This window comes from Danio aesculapii, chromosome 7 (assembly GCF_903798145.1).
Source record: "Danio aesculapii chromosome 7, fDanAes4.1, whole genome shotgun sequence".
NCBI classification, from domain to species: Eukaryota; Metazoa; Chordata; class Actinopteri; order Cypriniformes; family Danionidae; genus Danio; species Danio aesculapii.
The window spans coordinates 45,380,993-45,399,004 of NC_079441.1; the positions used below are offsets into that span (position 1 = coordinate 45,380,993).

General features: G+C 36.7%; 1 protein-coding gene across 4 annotated transcripts in view; it reads left to right on the forward strand.

The window, feature by feature from the left end:
• Positions 1-17,758, forward strand: part of znf536 (zinc finger protein 536) — a 303,464-nt gene extending 285,706 nt beyond the window's left edge. For all 4 annotated transcript variants that reach the window (XM_056461995.1, XM_056461997.1, XM_056461996.1 and 1 more), the window contains one exon: positions 15,443-17,758. In XM_056461995.1, coding sequence (XP_056317970.1) covers positions 15,443-15,699 — 257 coding nt within the window. In that variant the 3' untranslated portion in view covers positions 15,700-17,758. The remainder of the gene's footprint in view (positions 1-15,442) is intronic.
• Positions 17,759-18,012: the final 254 nt, after the last annotated feature.

Here is an 18,012-nt window from a genome sequence, read left to right on the forward strand (position 1 = left end):
ACAGAATCTGCAGACATTTTTTTGCTATTTCTGCTGAGAATTTTGTAAAAAAAAATCTGTGGATTTATATGGAATGATTTTGGTAGTATCGTAACTAAAAACTGAAATAAAAAAAAGAAAAATAAGGAATACATTTTTAACTTGTATTTAATGTTTACAATGCAAATCCAGTTAGATCCACTTAATTGGTAAACAAGTTAAGTCTCTCATATAATATATCTACCAAAAGACAGAACATATTACTCTACAAACTCTATTGTAAATAAATCTAATTATTATTTTCATATTAGTGAATAATATTACTGAAATTTATTTAAAAACTGAATAAATATAGATTTACACAAGTAAATAAAGAGACTCAATGATGGGCTAAAAATCTGCAGATTTCTGCTCGCACAGATTCACTGTGGGCCTACTCATAAGATTAATTGGATTCAGCTTAAAATTTTAAGGCAACCAGGATTTTTTACAGTGCAATATCTGGAAACATTCTACTATTAAGACACAATTGATTTATGTATTGATTCATTTTAATATATTATAAAGCCATGCTGATGATAATACCATAGTACACTACAATGAAAATACCATAATCATGCAGTTATAGTCAGGGTAAGATTATTTTGATCACTTTTAGCTGATTATTTAAAGTTGACCTAAAACATTGACATTTTCTAATAGGTTTGTCAAATAAACATTAATTTACACGAAACAGATCCAATTAAATTAGACTTGCACTACTAGTATTGTGATGAATGTAACAAATGAAAATCCTCCACAATGTAAATAATTATATTTAATGTGTTAGAAAACACATGCTCAGACATGTGTGTGTGTGTTTCTTGTTTAATTATAGAATTGTCACAAACTGTATTGTAAACACACAGCACAAAAACTAATCAACCCCTATTTTATACTGTTATATGAACATGTATGCCAAATTTGTAGCGTACATTTCTGTTTTCTTCATGAGAAACAGCTATTATTTTCACAGCTAGACCATTTCTTTCTTTCTTTCTTTCTTTCTTTCTTTCTTTCTTTCTTTCTTTCTTTCTTTCTTTCTTTCTTTCTTTCTTTCTTTCTTTCTTTCTTTCTTTCTTTCTTATACAGTAAGTCAACTCCATTTTTTTCAGCTTAAAGATATCAACAGCTTTCTATATATTGAGTGTTGCGATTATCCCGGCTCTCCATTGCATAGCAATATGCTGATACCATCACTCAGCTACGCCAGTACTTCTTGTAAGGGCCAATTCTGCCTTTTTACTTCAATATGACCACTTTAAGATAGAAACTAGTCAGGTACGGGATGGTCTCTTTTTTCCCTTCTTCACAAAAGCACACACACACACACACACACACACTCGTAGACATTTATTATGTGTCTGGCGTGACAGCTCAGCACTAGAATGTGCAGCAATATGCTCTATAGGGAGAAAGGGAAGGAGAGAAGTGAGCAGTACTGCAGATGAGTACTCATGAACTCTTCCTCCCCTGGCCACACAGATACCCACACACAGACCGCCTGACACATCGCTCTCATCACATGATGTATATACTGCCTTTTACCCATGAGCCTTTCTAACTCTTGACCAATCGGCACGCTCCTTTCGGGCCCTCGCCAGCACCTCTCATGCACTGTCAGTGAAGGAAGCGGTATATTATCCCAAAAATCCTTCAGTGAAACTTTCTGCACACTGTTACTCAGACATGTCCGTGTGGAAAAACAAAACCAAACGCTCTGGAACACTTCAAAGAATTCCATTTGTTCAGAAAAGAGAGAGAGATGAAGCCAAAGAAGGAAGATTGAAAAGAGATATAGTGGCAGGCATACTGGGAAATGTATAGGCGAAAAAACAGAGAGAGCGTATTAAGAGGTACGACTGCTGCAGAAGTTTGTAATCTAGTTCAGTGTTTAACATGGGAGCTGCTTCCCCTGTGGAGCTTTTAGAGTTTGCCTTTGAAACATACACACAGAGCGCCAAATCCAAGTTTTTCCATGTTTTTTATTTTTTATATATATTTATTTTATTATTTCGTTAAGTCCCTGAGAGCCAGACTACAACAACATGCAGTTCTCCAAAATATGTCCTGATTTCCATTTAGTGCTCTTCATTTCAGTCTAGGAAATATCCGTTCGGTTGACTAGAGGCTCGTTAGCAATCCAAACAGTTGCTTTTTATTTCTGTATGCAAATCTCTTGATATTCATACGAATGCATTTAAACTTTATAATGAAATAGCTAGACTGTGATGGATTATTATCGAGATCAGTGCAGATGTAAAGATGTGCTGCTCGTCTGGTGTCTTTGTGTTTACCATATCAGAGCGAGCGGATCTGAAGGTGTGTGATGTGGGTTTTAGTGTGGAATCTTCCTCAGCAGGGTTTTTTTGGGAGCAGGTGGGGAGAGATAGTGCGTGGCGCACTAACGTTGCGGAGGGATTTGGGTGTTTGGAAGCTCTCTTTGCTGAGTAATCTCCCAGCCTTTACAACACGCAGGTTATTACTGGCCGACAGATGGTACATCACTTTTTACTGCTCACACCTTCTGTGGCTTGCGTTCTCCCCAGACACACACTCCCTCTGTTTTTCTTTATCTTTTCCTTCTCTTCCATATAGGTGACACTCAAGCAGGCAGACACAGAAAGTTTCCACCCAGTTATTGGGCATGGATATGCAACAAATGCTGCACTTAACTGGATAAAAGGGCTCAGAAACATTCACATGCGTGGCTTTATGTAATTCCGACAGATACAGCTTCATTATAGATATTCTTTAAAATATAGTGAGTCTGTACATATATAATATATGTGCTATTTTGTACGCAGACATAGTTTTACTTACAGAACCCCATTATGAGCATGTTGGTCAGATACATTTGAAGTTGTGAAATCAATATGGCATTCAGGCTGAATATAGAGTGTGAGTCAGACTAAGGTGAACTTTAGGTCAGTTGACTCCCCACAGTTATGCATTTAACACTTATAAAACTCAAATGGTTGAGTCCAGCAACACTGTGGGTCTTTTGTTGCTGCTTGTACATTTTAGTCAGGTAGTCAAAGTAACTCCTTCTGCAGGTTGTATCATTATGCCAGTAGATGGCAACAATTGAGTGAATCATCAGGTGAGTTGGATGCAGATACCAATTGGAATTAAGCAGTGAATGGATGTTAGACATTTTATCTAATTTCAGTAGGCTTTTGTCACTAAAATTATTAAATTTTTCATGTGTTTCATGTTTACGTTTCATCTTAGCTTCATGTTTTGTTTTGTTTTATCGATAAAAATCTTATCATGTAATGATAGTCAGGCTGTGGTGTCATGTTGTTCTGACGATTAATTGAAGACAACTTTCATGCACATTTTGTCAGTAAAGATGGTTCTAGTATACATTTGGCACATGCTTTCAGATGGAGCAGAATTAACTACAGCTCTGTGTAATAAATGCTACACTGCAAAATATAATAGCATAATTATAATAACATGTTTCTACTCAATTCTACTCTACTCACCAAACTCACTTCATAATTTCAGTTATGAAGTTAATATGGGCGACGCGGTGGCACAGTAGGTAGTGCTGTTGGCTCACAGCAAGAAGGTCGCTGGTTCGAGCCTCGGCTGGGTCAGTTGGCGTTTCTGTGTGGAGTTTGCATGTTCTCCCCACGTTCACGTGAGTTTCCTCCAGGTGCTCCGGTTTCCCCAGCCTGATCTCATGAGAAAACGTAAGTATTTTACGTTTTGACAGTTTAGTGGCTAATTCGTACGAATTCGTACGAGTTCAGTCGTACGAAATTGTACGATATTAAAAAGGAGGCGTGGCACCTAACCCCACCCCTAAATCCAACCGTCATTGGCGGATGAGCAAATCATACTAAATTGTACGAATTAGAACGTACGAATTCGTACGAATTAGCCACTAAATCAAAAAGTTACGAATTGCCGTGAGATTGTGTTGGAAACCCACAAATCCAAAGACATACGATACTTGTAAATTGGGAAGGCTAAATTGTCCGTAGTGTATGTGTGTGAATGAGTGTGTATGGATGTTTCCCCGTGCCGGGTTGCAGATGGAAGGGTATCCGCTATGTAAAACATATGCTGGATAAGTTGGCGGTTCATTCCGCTGTGGTGACCCCTTTATGTATAAAGGGACTAAACCGAAGGAAAATGAATGAATGAATTTAAAAGATATGGAGGTAATTTCCTCCATGTAATTAATATACTATCTGTATCTGCCTATAGCTTTAAATTCATCCAATATTGGCTGATGAACATCAGAGGCTAATACACGCATGCCTAATATTTACAGTAGACCCACTTTTATTTATATTGAACTGGTATAGGCTAATGTTGAACTTTATTCTTGTAAACATTGCATTTATTTGTTTCTGTTGCTTCATGAAAAGATCTGAAGATGCTGTGCGTTTGACAAATATAGCATCTAATCCACTTCATCTGTGATAAAGTATGCAAACATTGTGTCACTACAGGAAGCAGAAATTGATAGATATCATGTATCTGTTTTCAACTCCTCTCCACTTGGAAGTGGTGAATCTTTCCAATCTGTTCTATCAAGCCGCAGGTGAATGTTTCAAAACATTGAATTATTGAGAAACCAAAATACAAAAAAGAAATGACTGCAATCAAATATGCATACTTTGCTATAGGGCTGGGATCAGTCACTAGAAGCATACATGCATACTGGATAAAGAAAAATTTAAATAAATAAAAATTTAGATTTTGACTGATTTAACCAGTCAACTTGGATGCAACTAGAACATGTTTTCAAGTAACTTTTTTTAGATGTACATTATCCCTTACCTTAAGCTAGGGCCAGACAGAATCTGCAGACATTTTATGCTATTTCTGTGCAGAATGTTGTAAAATATCTGCAGATTTATGCGGAATGATTTTGGGAGTATTGTAACTAAAAACGTAATATATGAAATGAAAATGAATATCTTTTATTTATTGTTTACAATGCAAATCCCATTAGATCCACTTATTTGGTAAACAAAGTAAATCACTCATTTCATATATTTACTAAAAGACAGAAAATATTACTTTACAAACTGTATTGTAAATAAGTGAACTTTATTTGTAAACAAATTTTGAGAGAATCACGTGCTTATTATTGTTCTCAGCTGTTCCAGCATCGGCAATTATCCAATCAGTTGATTCCTAACTCACTATAAATAACCAGAGTTTTCTTATTTGAATAACTTCGTCTTGAAGAACCCCCTCCTTTTCAAACGGGCGACACGGTGGCCAGTGATTAGCACTGTTGCCTCACAGCAAGAATGCCTCTGGTTTAATTCCCTTCTAAACCAGCCGGCATGTCTGTGCGAGTTTTGCTTGTTCTTCCCGAGCTCGCATGGGTTTTCCCCGGGTTCTCCGGTTTCTTCCCACAGTCCAAATAACAAGCACCCCAAGCAAATTGATCACAAAAAATGTTACCATAGTCAACCTCTAAGCGAGTACACCTCTTCTCAGCCATCCATATCCGACACTTAGCTACAAATAAGCAAGGGGGGAGTCATCGAGATCTACCTGAGCTCAAACTCCCCTCTCGCCCTGCAACGGGAGTTACGTCGCCCAGGGCTTGAGGATCTCATTGAGGCTCTCTCCCGGGACAGCATGCCAAACAAGCTTCATTATCAATCATCAGCTAAGTGTGAACTCTTGAAATCAAATAAACATTTTCATATAAGTCAATAATATTACTAAAATTAATTTAAAAACTGAATAAATATACATTTACACACATTTTACACGAGTGAAAAAAATAGACTCGATGGGTTTAAAATCTGCAGATTTCTGCGTACACAGATTCCGTGTGGACCTACCAAAAGCTTTAAGTTTAATGCAAATGGAAAAACAAAACAAAAACACAACAACTGTAATTTAGGAACAAAATGAGACTTTTAGTGAGATCAAATTGTCCAAAAGTTCAAAAACACCAATATTGTTGCAGTTTTGAACCTGTTTTCATTCCTGAGTCAAAAAAACAAAAAGTATTGTATCTAAAACATAAGTCGCTCTGTATTAGCTTCTCGTTTGTTCTAAAAACCATAACGTACTCTTGCACATGTGATACTGACACCAAACGGAAGTGTTTAACTCAGGTGACCTCATTCATATTTGCAGTGCGAGTTGAAAGGATATGAGCGTTTAAACCCTTAATCACCCACAGAGCGGAAGTCTCTCTCTCTCCTTCAATACTCCAATCTTACTTGTTCTCAAGCTGGAGTTACTCTCGGTGAGCATCTGAAAGTCATTAGAGGCTCTGCAGTCTGTCAGGTGCCAGCCTATACACACACACAAACACACAATGCACATGCAGTATTCCCCCAACACAAAGACACACACATGCAGAAACAGGCATTCATGACATGCTCATGAGCTATTATTTTTCAAAGACATGCCACACATACACAGGGACACATGCTCGAGTGTGTAAACACACACACAGTAAAAGTGCTGAAGCCCTGCAGGTTCTTTCTGCTGCGTGGGGCAAGGGATTCGTCATGTGCTGATGAGCTGTTATAATAATATATGAGCAAATCACAAGCATTCTGCAAATTAATCATTTTTCCTCCTCAACACCCTTCTCCCGCTCTTTCTCTGTCACACACATACACACACACATACAGTCTTTGTTGCTGAGCATTGGAGAGGGCGACTTCTCACAGACAGACAGAGGTGAGAGGCAGCACTCCTTCACAGATGGTGGCTCTGGCATCAGATGGAATTTATATAAGACTGATTTTGATTACATGCCAAAGCACCTCCATGTCTGCATATGCATATGTGTGTGTGCATGAGAGAGAGAGGATGTGTTTGCATGCTTTCCACAATCGTATACTGTTCAAACACATCGTGTTTGATATCTTTTAGACTGAATGCGTGTGCATGGTGAGATAAGAAAAGCAGAATGAAATGGAGAGCTTAAGAGGAGGTGCCACAAGAGGGAGCATTAGACGTGTCTTCAGAAAGGCTAGATAAAGGGAAATGGATACAGACTACACTGAAAGAATTGTTGGGTTTGTTTCAACCCAATTTTGGGTCAAATATGGACAAAAAAATGGACTATTGCATATAAAATTCAATTGATTTTTTTAACCCAGTAGGCCCAAGTGGATTTTGACCTAATATGACAAGTCACAAATGTGAATTTTGGGGAAATTGTGATTTTTGAATCATTTAAATGCTGAATAAATAAGCTTTCTATTGATATGAACCTTGTTAGAATACAACAATATTTGAAAATCTGTAATCTGGGGGTTCAAAAAAATCTAAATACTGAGAAAATAGCCAATGAAGTTGTCTAAATTGAGTACTTAGCAATGCACATTACTAATCATATATATATATATATATATATATATATATATATATATATATATATATATATATATATATATATATATATATATATATATATATATGTGTGTGTGTGTGTGTGTGTGTGTGTGTATAGATGGGCATAGATTTTTTTTTTTTAATCTCGATTAATCTTGAAATTAATCTAGATTAAAATAGCTCATTTGAATTCTGCGAAAGGCATTCAGAATATGTGTGCTACCCAAATAATAAATCTTTGAGAACGGGTTTCTCAAGCCAGGTGGCGCATTAGACCAGGGGCTCATCTCCTGTTTTCAAAATGCATCAGAAACTTATTGAGAAACTGTTCTACTATGATAATTGGTGATGAAAATAAATTTTGTTCAATAAGATGTGCTTTTACTACTACTACTAATAATAAGCTGTGTTTACTAATTGTTTATTCAGTTAAACATGAACTGTATGTCTACATAAGCTTGAAACAGCAATTTTAAACCTGCTTTTGATATTTTTTTTTAATCGCATGATAAGAGTCTTGTGTTAACGCAGCATGTTAACGCCGATAACGGCCCACCACTAATATATATATATATATATATATATATATATATATATATATATATATATATATATATAACAATGTCTAAAGTGATGACAAAGCAGGTAATTTTTGCTCACATTTTAAGATTATAAAGCTGAACGGCATGAAATGCCATCAGTCTACAGAGATTTTCCAGCGTTTCTATGTTGCAATCAGGATATCACAATTAACCTAAAAAAGCCAAAGCAAAGCAAACACTACCAGTTTCTTTGGTATAACTGCAGCACTACAACATACAACAGAGAGAGATCGACTTAGAATGTCACCCACCTGATTTATAATGATTTGTTCAGCTGTAGTTTGAAACTTGCGCTGACAAAACGCTGAGTTTTTCCTCCCCTAAGGGCTTATGCGGTTGCTGTCGCTTGTGGCGGAAGGTCAACTGTCACTTTCTTTGGTCTGCTCACGTACTGAGTCTCAGAAATTATAAATATTTAAAATAGGGACCATACTTATAAATAAACTGCATAGTTGAAATCTAAACAACTACATGTCACCTGATGATGCCTCAATAGTACATTATGTTATACAACAGCTGAAATATTTGTCAAACTGTAGTGTGTCCTCTTCGCTGTATGTGGGCGGAGTAATCCACAAGGGCATTATTTGTCCGGTTATTTGCAAAATATCGCACGGCTATCAGCCAATCAGATTTAAGAACCAGACAGAGCTGTTGTACAGTTGTACAGAAATATTGTCATGGAACATCATGGATCTTTACTTGATAATCGAATGGTTTTTGCCATAAAAGAAAAATAATCTAAAATAATTTTGACCCAATCTATTTTTGGCTGTTGCAAAAAAAATCCCCACACACCTTAAGACACCTCAAAACCCCTGTTTTTGTGGTCACAAATTATATTGAAGCAGCCTAGCATTTTTAGATTGTAACTATAATGTTAAATATAGTGTATACTCTATGATTCACTGTATGATGAAAAGAATGAATAAATGGGATCGTTTTGTTTTACTTTTGGCATGATGGACTGTGGGAAGGACAATGATGGAGTGATATTGGGGAATTTGCAGGATGTGGGTGTTGTCGTCTCTTCTCCCCCCTCCTCCTCTTCTTCGCCCTCTGATCTTCACATATGAGGCCTTCAGGGGTTAATTAGGCAGGCGTGATAATGGCACACTGATGAAAATAATAGAACTCTTCTTGCTCTCTTTTTCTCTCTCTATATTGAGAAAATGTAAGAAAATGATGGAAAGAGCGAGAAAAGGGGTGAAAATGATTAAAAAAAGTACTACTTGTCAGTTCCATATGTTGTCTTGCAAAGCTCTGTACATATAGAGCTGAAAATGTCCTCTTGTGTGGTTTTTGGCCGCAAAGCATTCCCAAGATTTATTGGCCATTGGTAACAAGTACATTGGAATTTTTACTCACACAGGACTCACAGTTTCAGGAAAGAGAGTGAAGAAATGTGGGAAGGATTGACACATAGCGAAGAGAAAGAGACTGAGAATGGAGAAATAAAATTCTTCATAGTAGTTGATGTCACCTCAGCTGCAGTAGATGTGAATCACCAGAGAGCTTTGAAGAGAGGAATGATTGAAAGAAGGAACAAGAAAGAAAAAGAAAGAGACGCCTGTACTGCTGAGACGCATAATGATTATGCAACGCACACATATAGACTTTTATTTGAGATATTTTGTCAGATTTATCGAATATATAAAAAGAATGCGATAAACACACGCGGATCAAACGGAAGAGACAATGATTTTAGTGTGTGCATAAAATTAAATTAGCAAATTCAATATAGAATAAGCATATTAAAAGGAAGATAGCATATTACATTGTTGCTTTGATGTTTCAGATGAAAATAAAGCATCTATATATATGTAATAAAAATGTCCCATTGCTATTCAGCCTAACAATATATATACACAACAATATAATTATTCTAACCTATGCTAATTTAAATATCGAAATGTGTAAGTGATCATATTAAATGTTATATTTTAATTCATTAGGAACTTAAAATGTATTGCTGACAAATGGGTGAACCTAGAAGTTTGACTGATAACAGCAAAGTATTAGGAAATTACAATTAAATTATAAGTCTAATTTAAAATAATAAATGCAATGTATAGTTTAAAACAATAATATAATATAAAAGAAAATTTAATTAATAAAAGATGTTGGCTTATATTTTACTAGCTATTGTTACACTGAATAACATTTAGTGGGTATGTTCTGTAAATAATATGAAAAATGTAAGGTACTTTTTTTATTTTAAAAAAATATTATTATTATTATTATTATTATTATTATTATTATTATTATTATTATTATTATTATTATTATCAAAAACCAGACATTTTAATGTAAAAAAAATAATTTAAACTTGAAGTCAGTTGAAGTCAAAATTATTAGCTCCTCTGAATGATTAGCCCCCCTGTTTATTTTTTTCCCCAGTTTCTGTTTAACGGAGAGATTTTTTTCAACACATTTATAAGCATAATAGTTTTAATAACTCATCTCTAATAACTGATTTATTTTATCTTTGCCATGATGACAGTAAATAATATTTGACGAGATGTTTTTCAAGACACTTCTATACAGCTTAAAGTGACATTTAAAGGCTTAACTAGGTTAATTGGGTTAACTAGGCAGGTTAGGGTAATTAGGCAAGTTATAGTATAATGATGGTTTGTTCTGTAGACTATAAAAAAAAAAAAAAAAGCTTAAAGGGGCTAAAAATTTTGTCCTTAAAATGGTGCTTTAAAAAATTTAAAACTGCTTTTACGGTTTGTAACAGGTGCAGATTCACGGATGCATCACATATGATTCCTTAGATTGGTTATCTTTATATCAAAGAAGAAAATTACATATGTACTTATTTACTTTAAGACTCTCTTAGGTAAACTACCATTCTATCTTTCTAATTTGCTAACAATTCACATAAATAAGCAACACACTAGATTTGGTTCCTATATTCGGTTAACAGTCCCAAGGGTATTGTCAAAACTTGGCAAATGTGCTTTTGGTCTTATAGGGCTTGGAATGATTTGTAAAATTGGCTTAATCTTGACACGCGTATGACTCTGCGTACCTTTAAACATCTTCAGTATACGTTATAAAGGATACCTGTAATTGTTTTTTTATGGTCTGACCTTTTTTGCGAATGGTGATTTTGTAAAACCTTGTTTTCTGTGATTTTTTTTGTGTGAAACTTTATGTGCTGCCATCTTGACCAGGTCTCACTGGGCGAAGAGACAGTACTGTCACAATGTGATCTCCTGCAAAATAAAGGAAATAATAGTAATAAAAATAAAAATAATGGTATTAATTTACATTTGATTATTTCTGATTGTTTCTGAACCTCAATGCTGCAAAGACTCCACTGAAAACTGAGAAGCGCTGTTTACTTAATTTTTACTTTAGTTCTGTTTTCATCTGTGCTTTTATTTTGTAATATTATGTATATTTTATGCAGATGTACTCTTCTTAACTCTTTCCAAATAGTTACTCAAGTCATCTTGTGAAATTAAATAAAAATTTCTATATGTATTGCAAAAAAACTAAATACCGTAATGTATTTTTCCCAATATCATGCAGCCCTAATATATATATATATATATATATATATATATATAGTTAAAGTCAAAATTATTAGCCTCCCTTTGATGTTTAACAGAGCTAGGACATTTTTTACTGTGTCTGATTTCTTTCTTCTAGAGAAAGTTATTTTTTATTTGTTTTATTTTGGCTAGAATAAAAGCAGTTTTTCTTTTTTTAAACCCATTTTAAGGTCAAACTTATTAGCCACTTTAAGATATATATATATATATATATATTTTTTTTTTTTTTTCAATAGTCTGCAAAACCATACTATAACATCATTATACAATAACTTGCCTAATTACCCTAACCATGTCTAGTTAACCTATTTAACCTAGTTAAGCGTTTAAATGTCACTTTAACCTGCATAGAAGTGTCTTGAAAAATATTTAGTCAAATATTATTTACTGTCATCATGGCAAAGATAAAATAAATCAGTGATTAGAAATTAGTTTTTAAAACTGTTATGTTCAGAAATGTGTTGAATTTACAATTTACAGAAATGTTAACATTGGGTTTTAATGTTGTATATTAACAGATGGAACGTGACAAAATAAGAGATAGGTGAATTTGAGGAACACACACCTGCTTTGACACACCATGACACACTGTTATCTTTGTACACACAATCCCAGGCTCTGTCCCCTCTTCCCTTGTCATTTAACAACTAGTAGCAACAAGCCAAAATTGCCCCAATTAGTTTCGAAAGTAATCGGGCAACTATTACGAGAAACATTTGGAGAGCGGGCTCAATGTGTGTGCTCTTTTTTGATATAAGAAAAATGTGCCTTGCCACAGAACACCTCTCCGAATATGATTCATTGTTGCCAATTATTTTGACCACCAAATAGGCACCCTGAAGGGGCAGTATTATCTCACTTTGAAATGGGAAACTGGAGGAAGCTTTTTGGGTGAATACGAAGAGCTGTGACGGAGGTTACTTGTCAATAGGCTTTCTTCTTTTGTGTTTCTCTCCGAGCCCTGTTAATCATTTACCTGCGGTCTTGTCATGGCCACAGTGAGCACGGCGTTCTCCTCTCCATATTTCTCGTCCTTTTTATCCCACGCACACAATATGTAGATTTCCTCTTTGCATGGGATTAAAAAATGCCCCATTTCCTATCCAGTTGGACCAGTCGTTGACAACTCCCAACTCCTGCATTTGCCTGCTTCAGGAAAAGAGACGAGATACAGAAGAAAATAGCGGAGAAGAAAAAGCAAAGAAAGCTGACTTACATTTGGTGACACTAGTTCGTTCTAAGTATAAAGTGGCATGAGAATATGCTGCCTCTCAGACTTAGCACAATGTAAGGGAGTGTGAAATTAAAATGCGTATGAATGAAACGGCCAGGATTGCGCTTCGGCGGCTTCTTATCAGACAACTGGAACATCGAAAGCTCTAAAACTTGTAGCAATCCCCTTTGTAGCGAGGCCTCAGCAGACATTGTAGTATTGGAAAGCCGCTGAGACTCCAAAGCCAAACACAAAGTGCGTATAAATCCTTCTTTTTGTGTGTGCCACACATGCATACGCAAGCAGGCGGCGGTACTTTGGGGATGCGTGCATTTTTCACGTTACGTCGTGGCTACACCTTTAATGCAGCCGCTTTACATTCTCCACACCAACGCGGCTGCTATTTTAAACCGCCATGTTAATTTGATTTAGTGCTTTTCAAATTGAATTGAGAAAAATGGAGAGCAAATGTACTGTTATTAATGTTCTAAAGTAGCGCGTAGCTGAAAGTGCCTGGCTTTGCTCTAAGTGGATGGGCCTGATAAGAGGGCCAGATATGATAGGCACGTAATCTGCATTCCTCAAACAGACTTGTGTGGGCTATTAAGGGCCATTGTGTACAATGCACCGATGATCAGATCCAATCTCTTAAACAGTTGTACTTGCTCTATGCTGAAAAGAGCACTTTTAAAGTTCTGTAGGATTGAGCACAAAGAAAATGTCTTCATCTGAACGGTGAAGATTGTCCACGGTCAGATGGAGCAAATGCTTTTGATTCATACTGATGAATTCAACGATTAACACTAGAATTACAGTGGGGGTTATTTTGACCGCTTTTTAATTTCGTAGTTTAATAATTTGTTAATATAAAACACGTATAACTATAGTACCCTGACTTGCCCTAAATGTATGTTTCATTTTTGATTTATTCAAATTGCACAGTTTGACGGAGAGAAGATTTTTTCAACACATTTCTGAACATAATAGTTTTAATAACTCATCTCTAATAACTGATTTATTTTATCTATGTTATGATGACAGTAAATAATATTTGACTAGATATTTTTCAAGACACTTCTATACAGCTTAAAGTGCATTTAAAGGCTTAACTAGGTTAATTAGGTTAAGATAATAAGGCAAGTCATTGTATAACGATGGTTTGTTCTGTAGACTATCTAAAAATATATATATAGCATAAAGGGGCTAATAATTTTGACCTTAAAATAGTTTTTAAAAAATGAAGAACTGCATTTATTCTAGCCCAAATAAAAAATTAAGACTTTCTTCAGAAGAAAAAATATTATCAGACATACTGTGAAAATGTCCTTGCTCTGTTAAACATCATTTGGGAAATATTTAAAAAAGAAAAAAAAATCAAAGGGGGGGTAATAATTCTGATTTTAACTGTATGCATGCCTCTGTTGCCTAGCAACTTTCTGCTAGCATAAATTGTTTTTTTTTTTTCTGCCAGAATGTTTAAGGGGCCGATCACAATGAACGCAGTTTTTGCAATGACAGGTGCCTTTTTTGAAAGATTTACTAATGGCTGTGAACGTTTCGCGCGCCACTTATGTGCCTCACTTTTTAACCCATTTGGGGCCGATCACATCGAATGTGCTTTTTGCGTTGAGAGGCGTCTTTTTTAAATGATTTACTAATGGCTGTGAATGTATTGCACACTGCTTATGCGTCCTGCACACCTCGCATTTTAACCACCTGCTGTGCCTTGCATTTTTGTCATTGCGTGTTGTGTGCCCACAGTTAAAAAAAAAGTCAAATTAATTATATTAATAATTAATAATATTAAAATTATACCAATATCAACAGCAACTCCGCACAACATGCAACGCGCACAACATGCAGCTGATTCAGTCATTGCCTAGTAAGATAAAAAGCGAAGGACGCTTCTTTTTTTATTGACAACAAAAAAGGCAGTGTGGTGCACCTCGCGTTTTTAGAACAGAAAAGCGTGTTCCGTGTGTCCTTACTGCGCCTTGCGTTTTTGCCGTAGCGCGCTGTGCGCTCGCTGTTGAAAGAAATTGTGGTGCGTATCATGTTTTTGGAAGGTAAAAGCATGTTCGGTGTGATCGGCCCCTTAAGGGGGTCACACACCATATGCGCCGCACAGCGCCACATCACGCCACGCAGTGACATGCATTTCAGAATTCTAAACATAGGTTTCTATCAAGCTACACAAACCGGTGCCACAAGTCGCCCAGCTACGACTCAGGACACTGTTCATATTTCTGCCGTGCCACAGAGCAGCATCTAAATAATTTCATTTTAAATCACATGCCAATGTGCGCGTCTGGTGTGGGATATTTTAAACTGTCATGTGCGCGCTGTGTCGCGGCGCTGAGCAGCGTATCCGGTGTGCTTGAGAAAAATGATACAGCTCAGCACACAGCATAAGACACACAAAGCATAAAAAAAACATATATATGTAAAGATTTTAACTAATGAATAAAATATGTTGACATACATTCAAATCTTCTATTGAGATTTTAGCTTTGAATGTAAATATGACGTGACAAATTTTATTCTGTACAGTCTTATTTGAACTATGGCTATGGCCATTCTAGTAGTTTCTGGCAGTCCCAGTGTTAAACCTCAATCTTGGGTTGACTGTAACCAAATGCAACATGCAATCTTGAATTATTTTGATAACAACAGGATTGTAATTTTGTTGTTTTAATTTCCAGGTCATGGAGGTCAGAGGCCATTCCAGTGTCGTTACTGCCCCTACAGCGCCTCTCAGAAAGGCAACCTGAAGACCCATGTGCTCTGCGTTCACCGCATGCCCTTTGACAACAGCCAATATCCCGACCGGCGCTTCAAACGCTCCCGCATAGACTCTGACATCTCCGGGAACTCAGAGGAAGGGAATCATCATCCCTCTGCTAGTCAAGCTAACACAGGAGAATGTGTTTCTGGTGATACTCCTCGTTCTGTCGAGTGAAGTGGAGTAAAATGTGATCCAGGGATTTTTAGGACCTTCAAGTGACCACATTGTGCAGACATTCTCCTAAAAGAATCCTCATCATCCTAAAAGAAACATGAAGTTATTCAAAATAATTCCTCTTTTCCCAAAAAGAAACTGGCATTCCATAAGTTTGGGGTTCGCAAACTCCCATAATCAAAGCCCTTCAGCCTCAGTAATGTTCTGTGAAGCACAGGATAAAGATGATGAAGTAGAGAAACCTGAACCCTATTTCTGATGAGTCTGAAACTAAATACGCAGCTCTTAAAGGAGTTGCCTGGACTGAGCGTTGAAGAGACATTACTGAATAGGAAAAATGACAACGTTTAAAAAAAAGACTGTCATTAAATTCCTCCGAGTGACTTTTGTCCCAAAAATAATGCTTTTATCAGAAAAACGATCCGCGCCAACGATTTCGCGACAGTTGGAAGGGAAAGAAAGATGGAGGGAAGCTGTTGAGCGCACCCTTCAAGAACATGACACCACCAGTGGCCATTTGCCCAGCGCCACTGACGCGCAGGGATGGAGCGAGCGGACGGAGGGATGTGGATGGTGAAACGGGGGGGGGGAGGTTGGGGCGTTTGGTGCCAGCCTGACTGGAGCTGTCATCACAGAGGAAATCAATTCAACCCCCTCCCACGCTGCTTCCATTCACCCCCACTCTTCCCATTCCACCTCTCCTCACTCTTTCAGAACACGTCAAGAGAAACCTTAGTCGCCTGTTCAGCCGGGCCGCAGAAGGGTCAGCTTCAGACCTGCCTGACGACTAGTAGCACTTCCCATCAGCCTCCCTCATTCCCTCTTGTCCTCATCTTTCTCCTGTGAAAAATAAAATATGGAAAAAAAGGTAACATTGTATAATAATACATGGATTTTCTTTATTGTTGTGCAGTTTTTAGAATGTATATCACTTAAAGTGGTATGGCAGACACACATGAAATGTGTTTTTTTTCGCAATCAGCACTTCTACATCATACAAAAGTAATGTCATTGTCATTGAAGGAGGTGCATCTTCCCTTCTAACTGGTGGACTTTGGGCAAATACTGACCACATGTAACCAAGAGAATGAATGTGTTATTTGTGAAGTGTGAATTATATGAAGGAACCGTAGCGCTTCTGTTGGCTTTATTGACCCACGGACCTACTTTTTATACAGTAGAGCTCTTGAGAAAGCCACTGTAGATATGAAGTATATAGATAATCAGTTCTCTGTTACCTGTGTGTAATCGAAACTTCAGGCTTGCATTCCTGACTTTGTTTTGTTTGCTCATTTCTTTTCCCCTTAAAAGATCAAATTGTGCATTTCTGACCATATTCATTCCTTTTTTCCTCCTAAGTTTGAATCACACATCACCATGGCCCATTTCTGTATGCATCTGTTGTCCTGAATGTTACTCTACTAGAAGAGATTAACAACACAGGCAGTTTGAATCCCATGAAACCAAGCCTCTTAAAGAACAAAATAAAGTGTATCAACTTTCATTGTACTTCCTTTTATTGAAGGCTAGCAGGGGTTAGAAGGTAAATAAGTATGGGTAGGGGGTTAGAGATGCATGGGTGGTGGTGGTGGTGAGGGGGGAAGGGTGGATATTAATGTTTTGTGATAAACAGAAATGATCCAGACTTTAAGAAAGTCAATATCTTCCCGCTCAGCACAGGGAAGCTCAGCACTTAAACCCTAGGGCCTTACGGCTGCTCTATTCATGCCGAGAGGAGTTTAGAGGACTCACAAATACCCGCCACACTCCTCTCTAAGCAGTAAATAAAAACATAAACCCTTATCAGAGCCCTAAGACCACAACATCTCAAGAAGAAAAAAGGAGAAGAGATAAAGTGGAGTAGGAAAAAAATTATAGAAGTGGTCTAGAAGTGGCGCATGGAGATTTTACAGGTTCACAGAAAATGTAGAGGTTCCAAGCAATGGATCTTTAATTCACCATAACACTTTATTTTTTGTGGTCTGTTCTTTGTTGCTGAGGTTTTTTTTTTTGGCCCTATTCTTTTTATTTTGATAGTTCTCACTGCCTTAAATCGAGTTGATGCATTTAAATTTAATACAACTATTTGTATAAGCTCTAATGGGGGGGGGGGGGGGCGGACATCTGAAATTAAAGACATACTTTGTGACTAAATTGAGCTTTAGAGGTTTCAACGCACTACTGTGTTTTCTGGTGACTGTCAATCGCTTGCTATCCTTGTGTGTATGTAAATGTGCGCACTCCAACTGAAATATATTAAAGTAAATAAACTTATTAAAAAAAGTTAAAGACAATAAATAAATCAAAAGACAT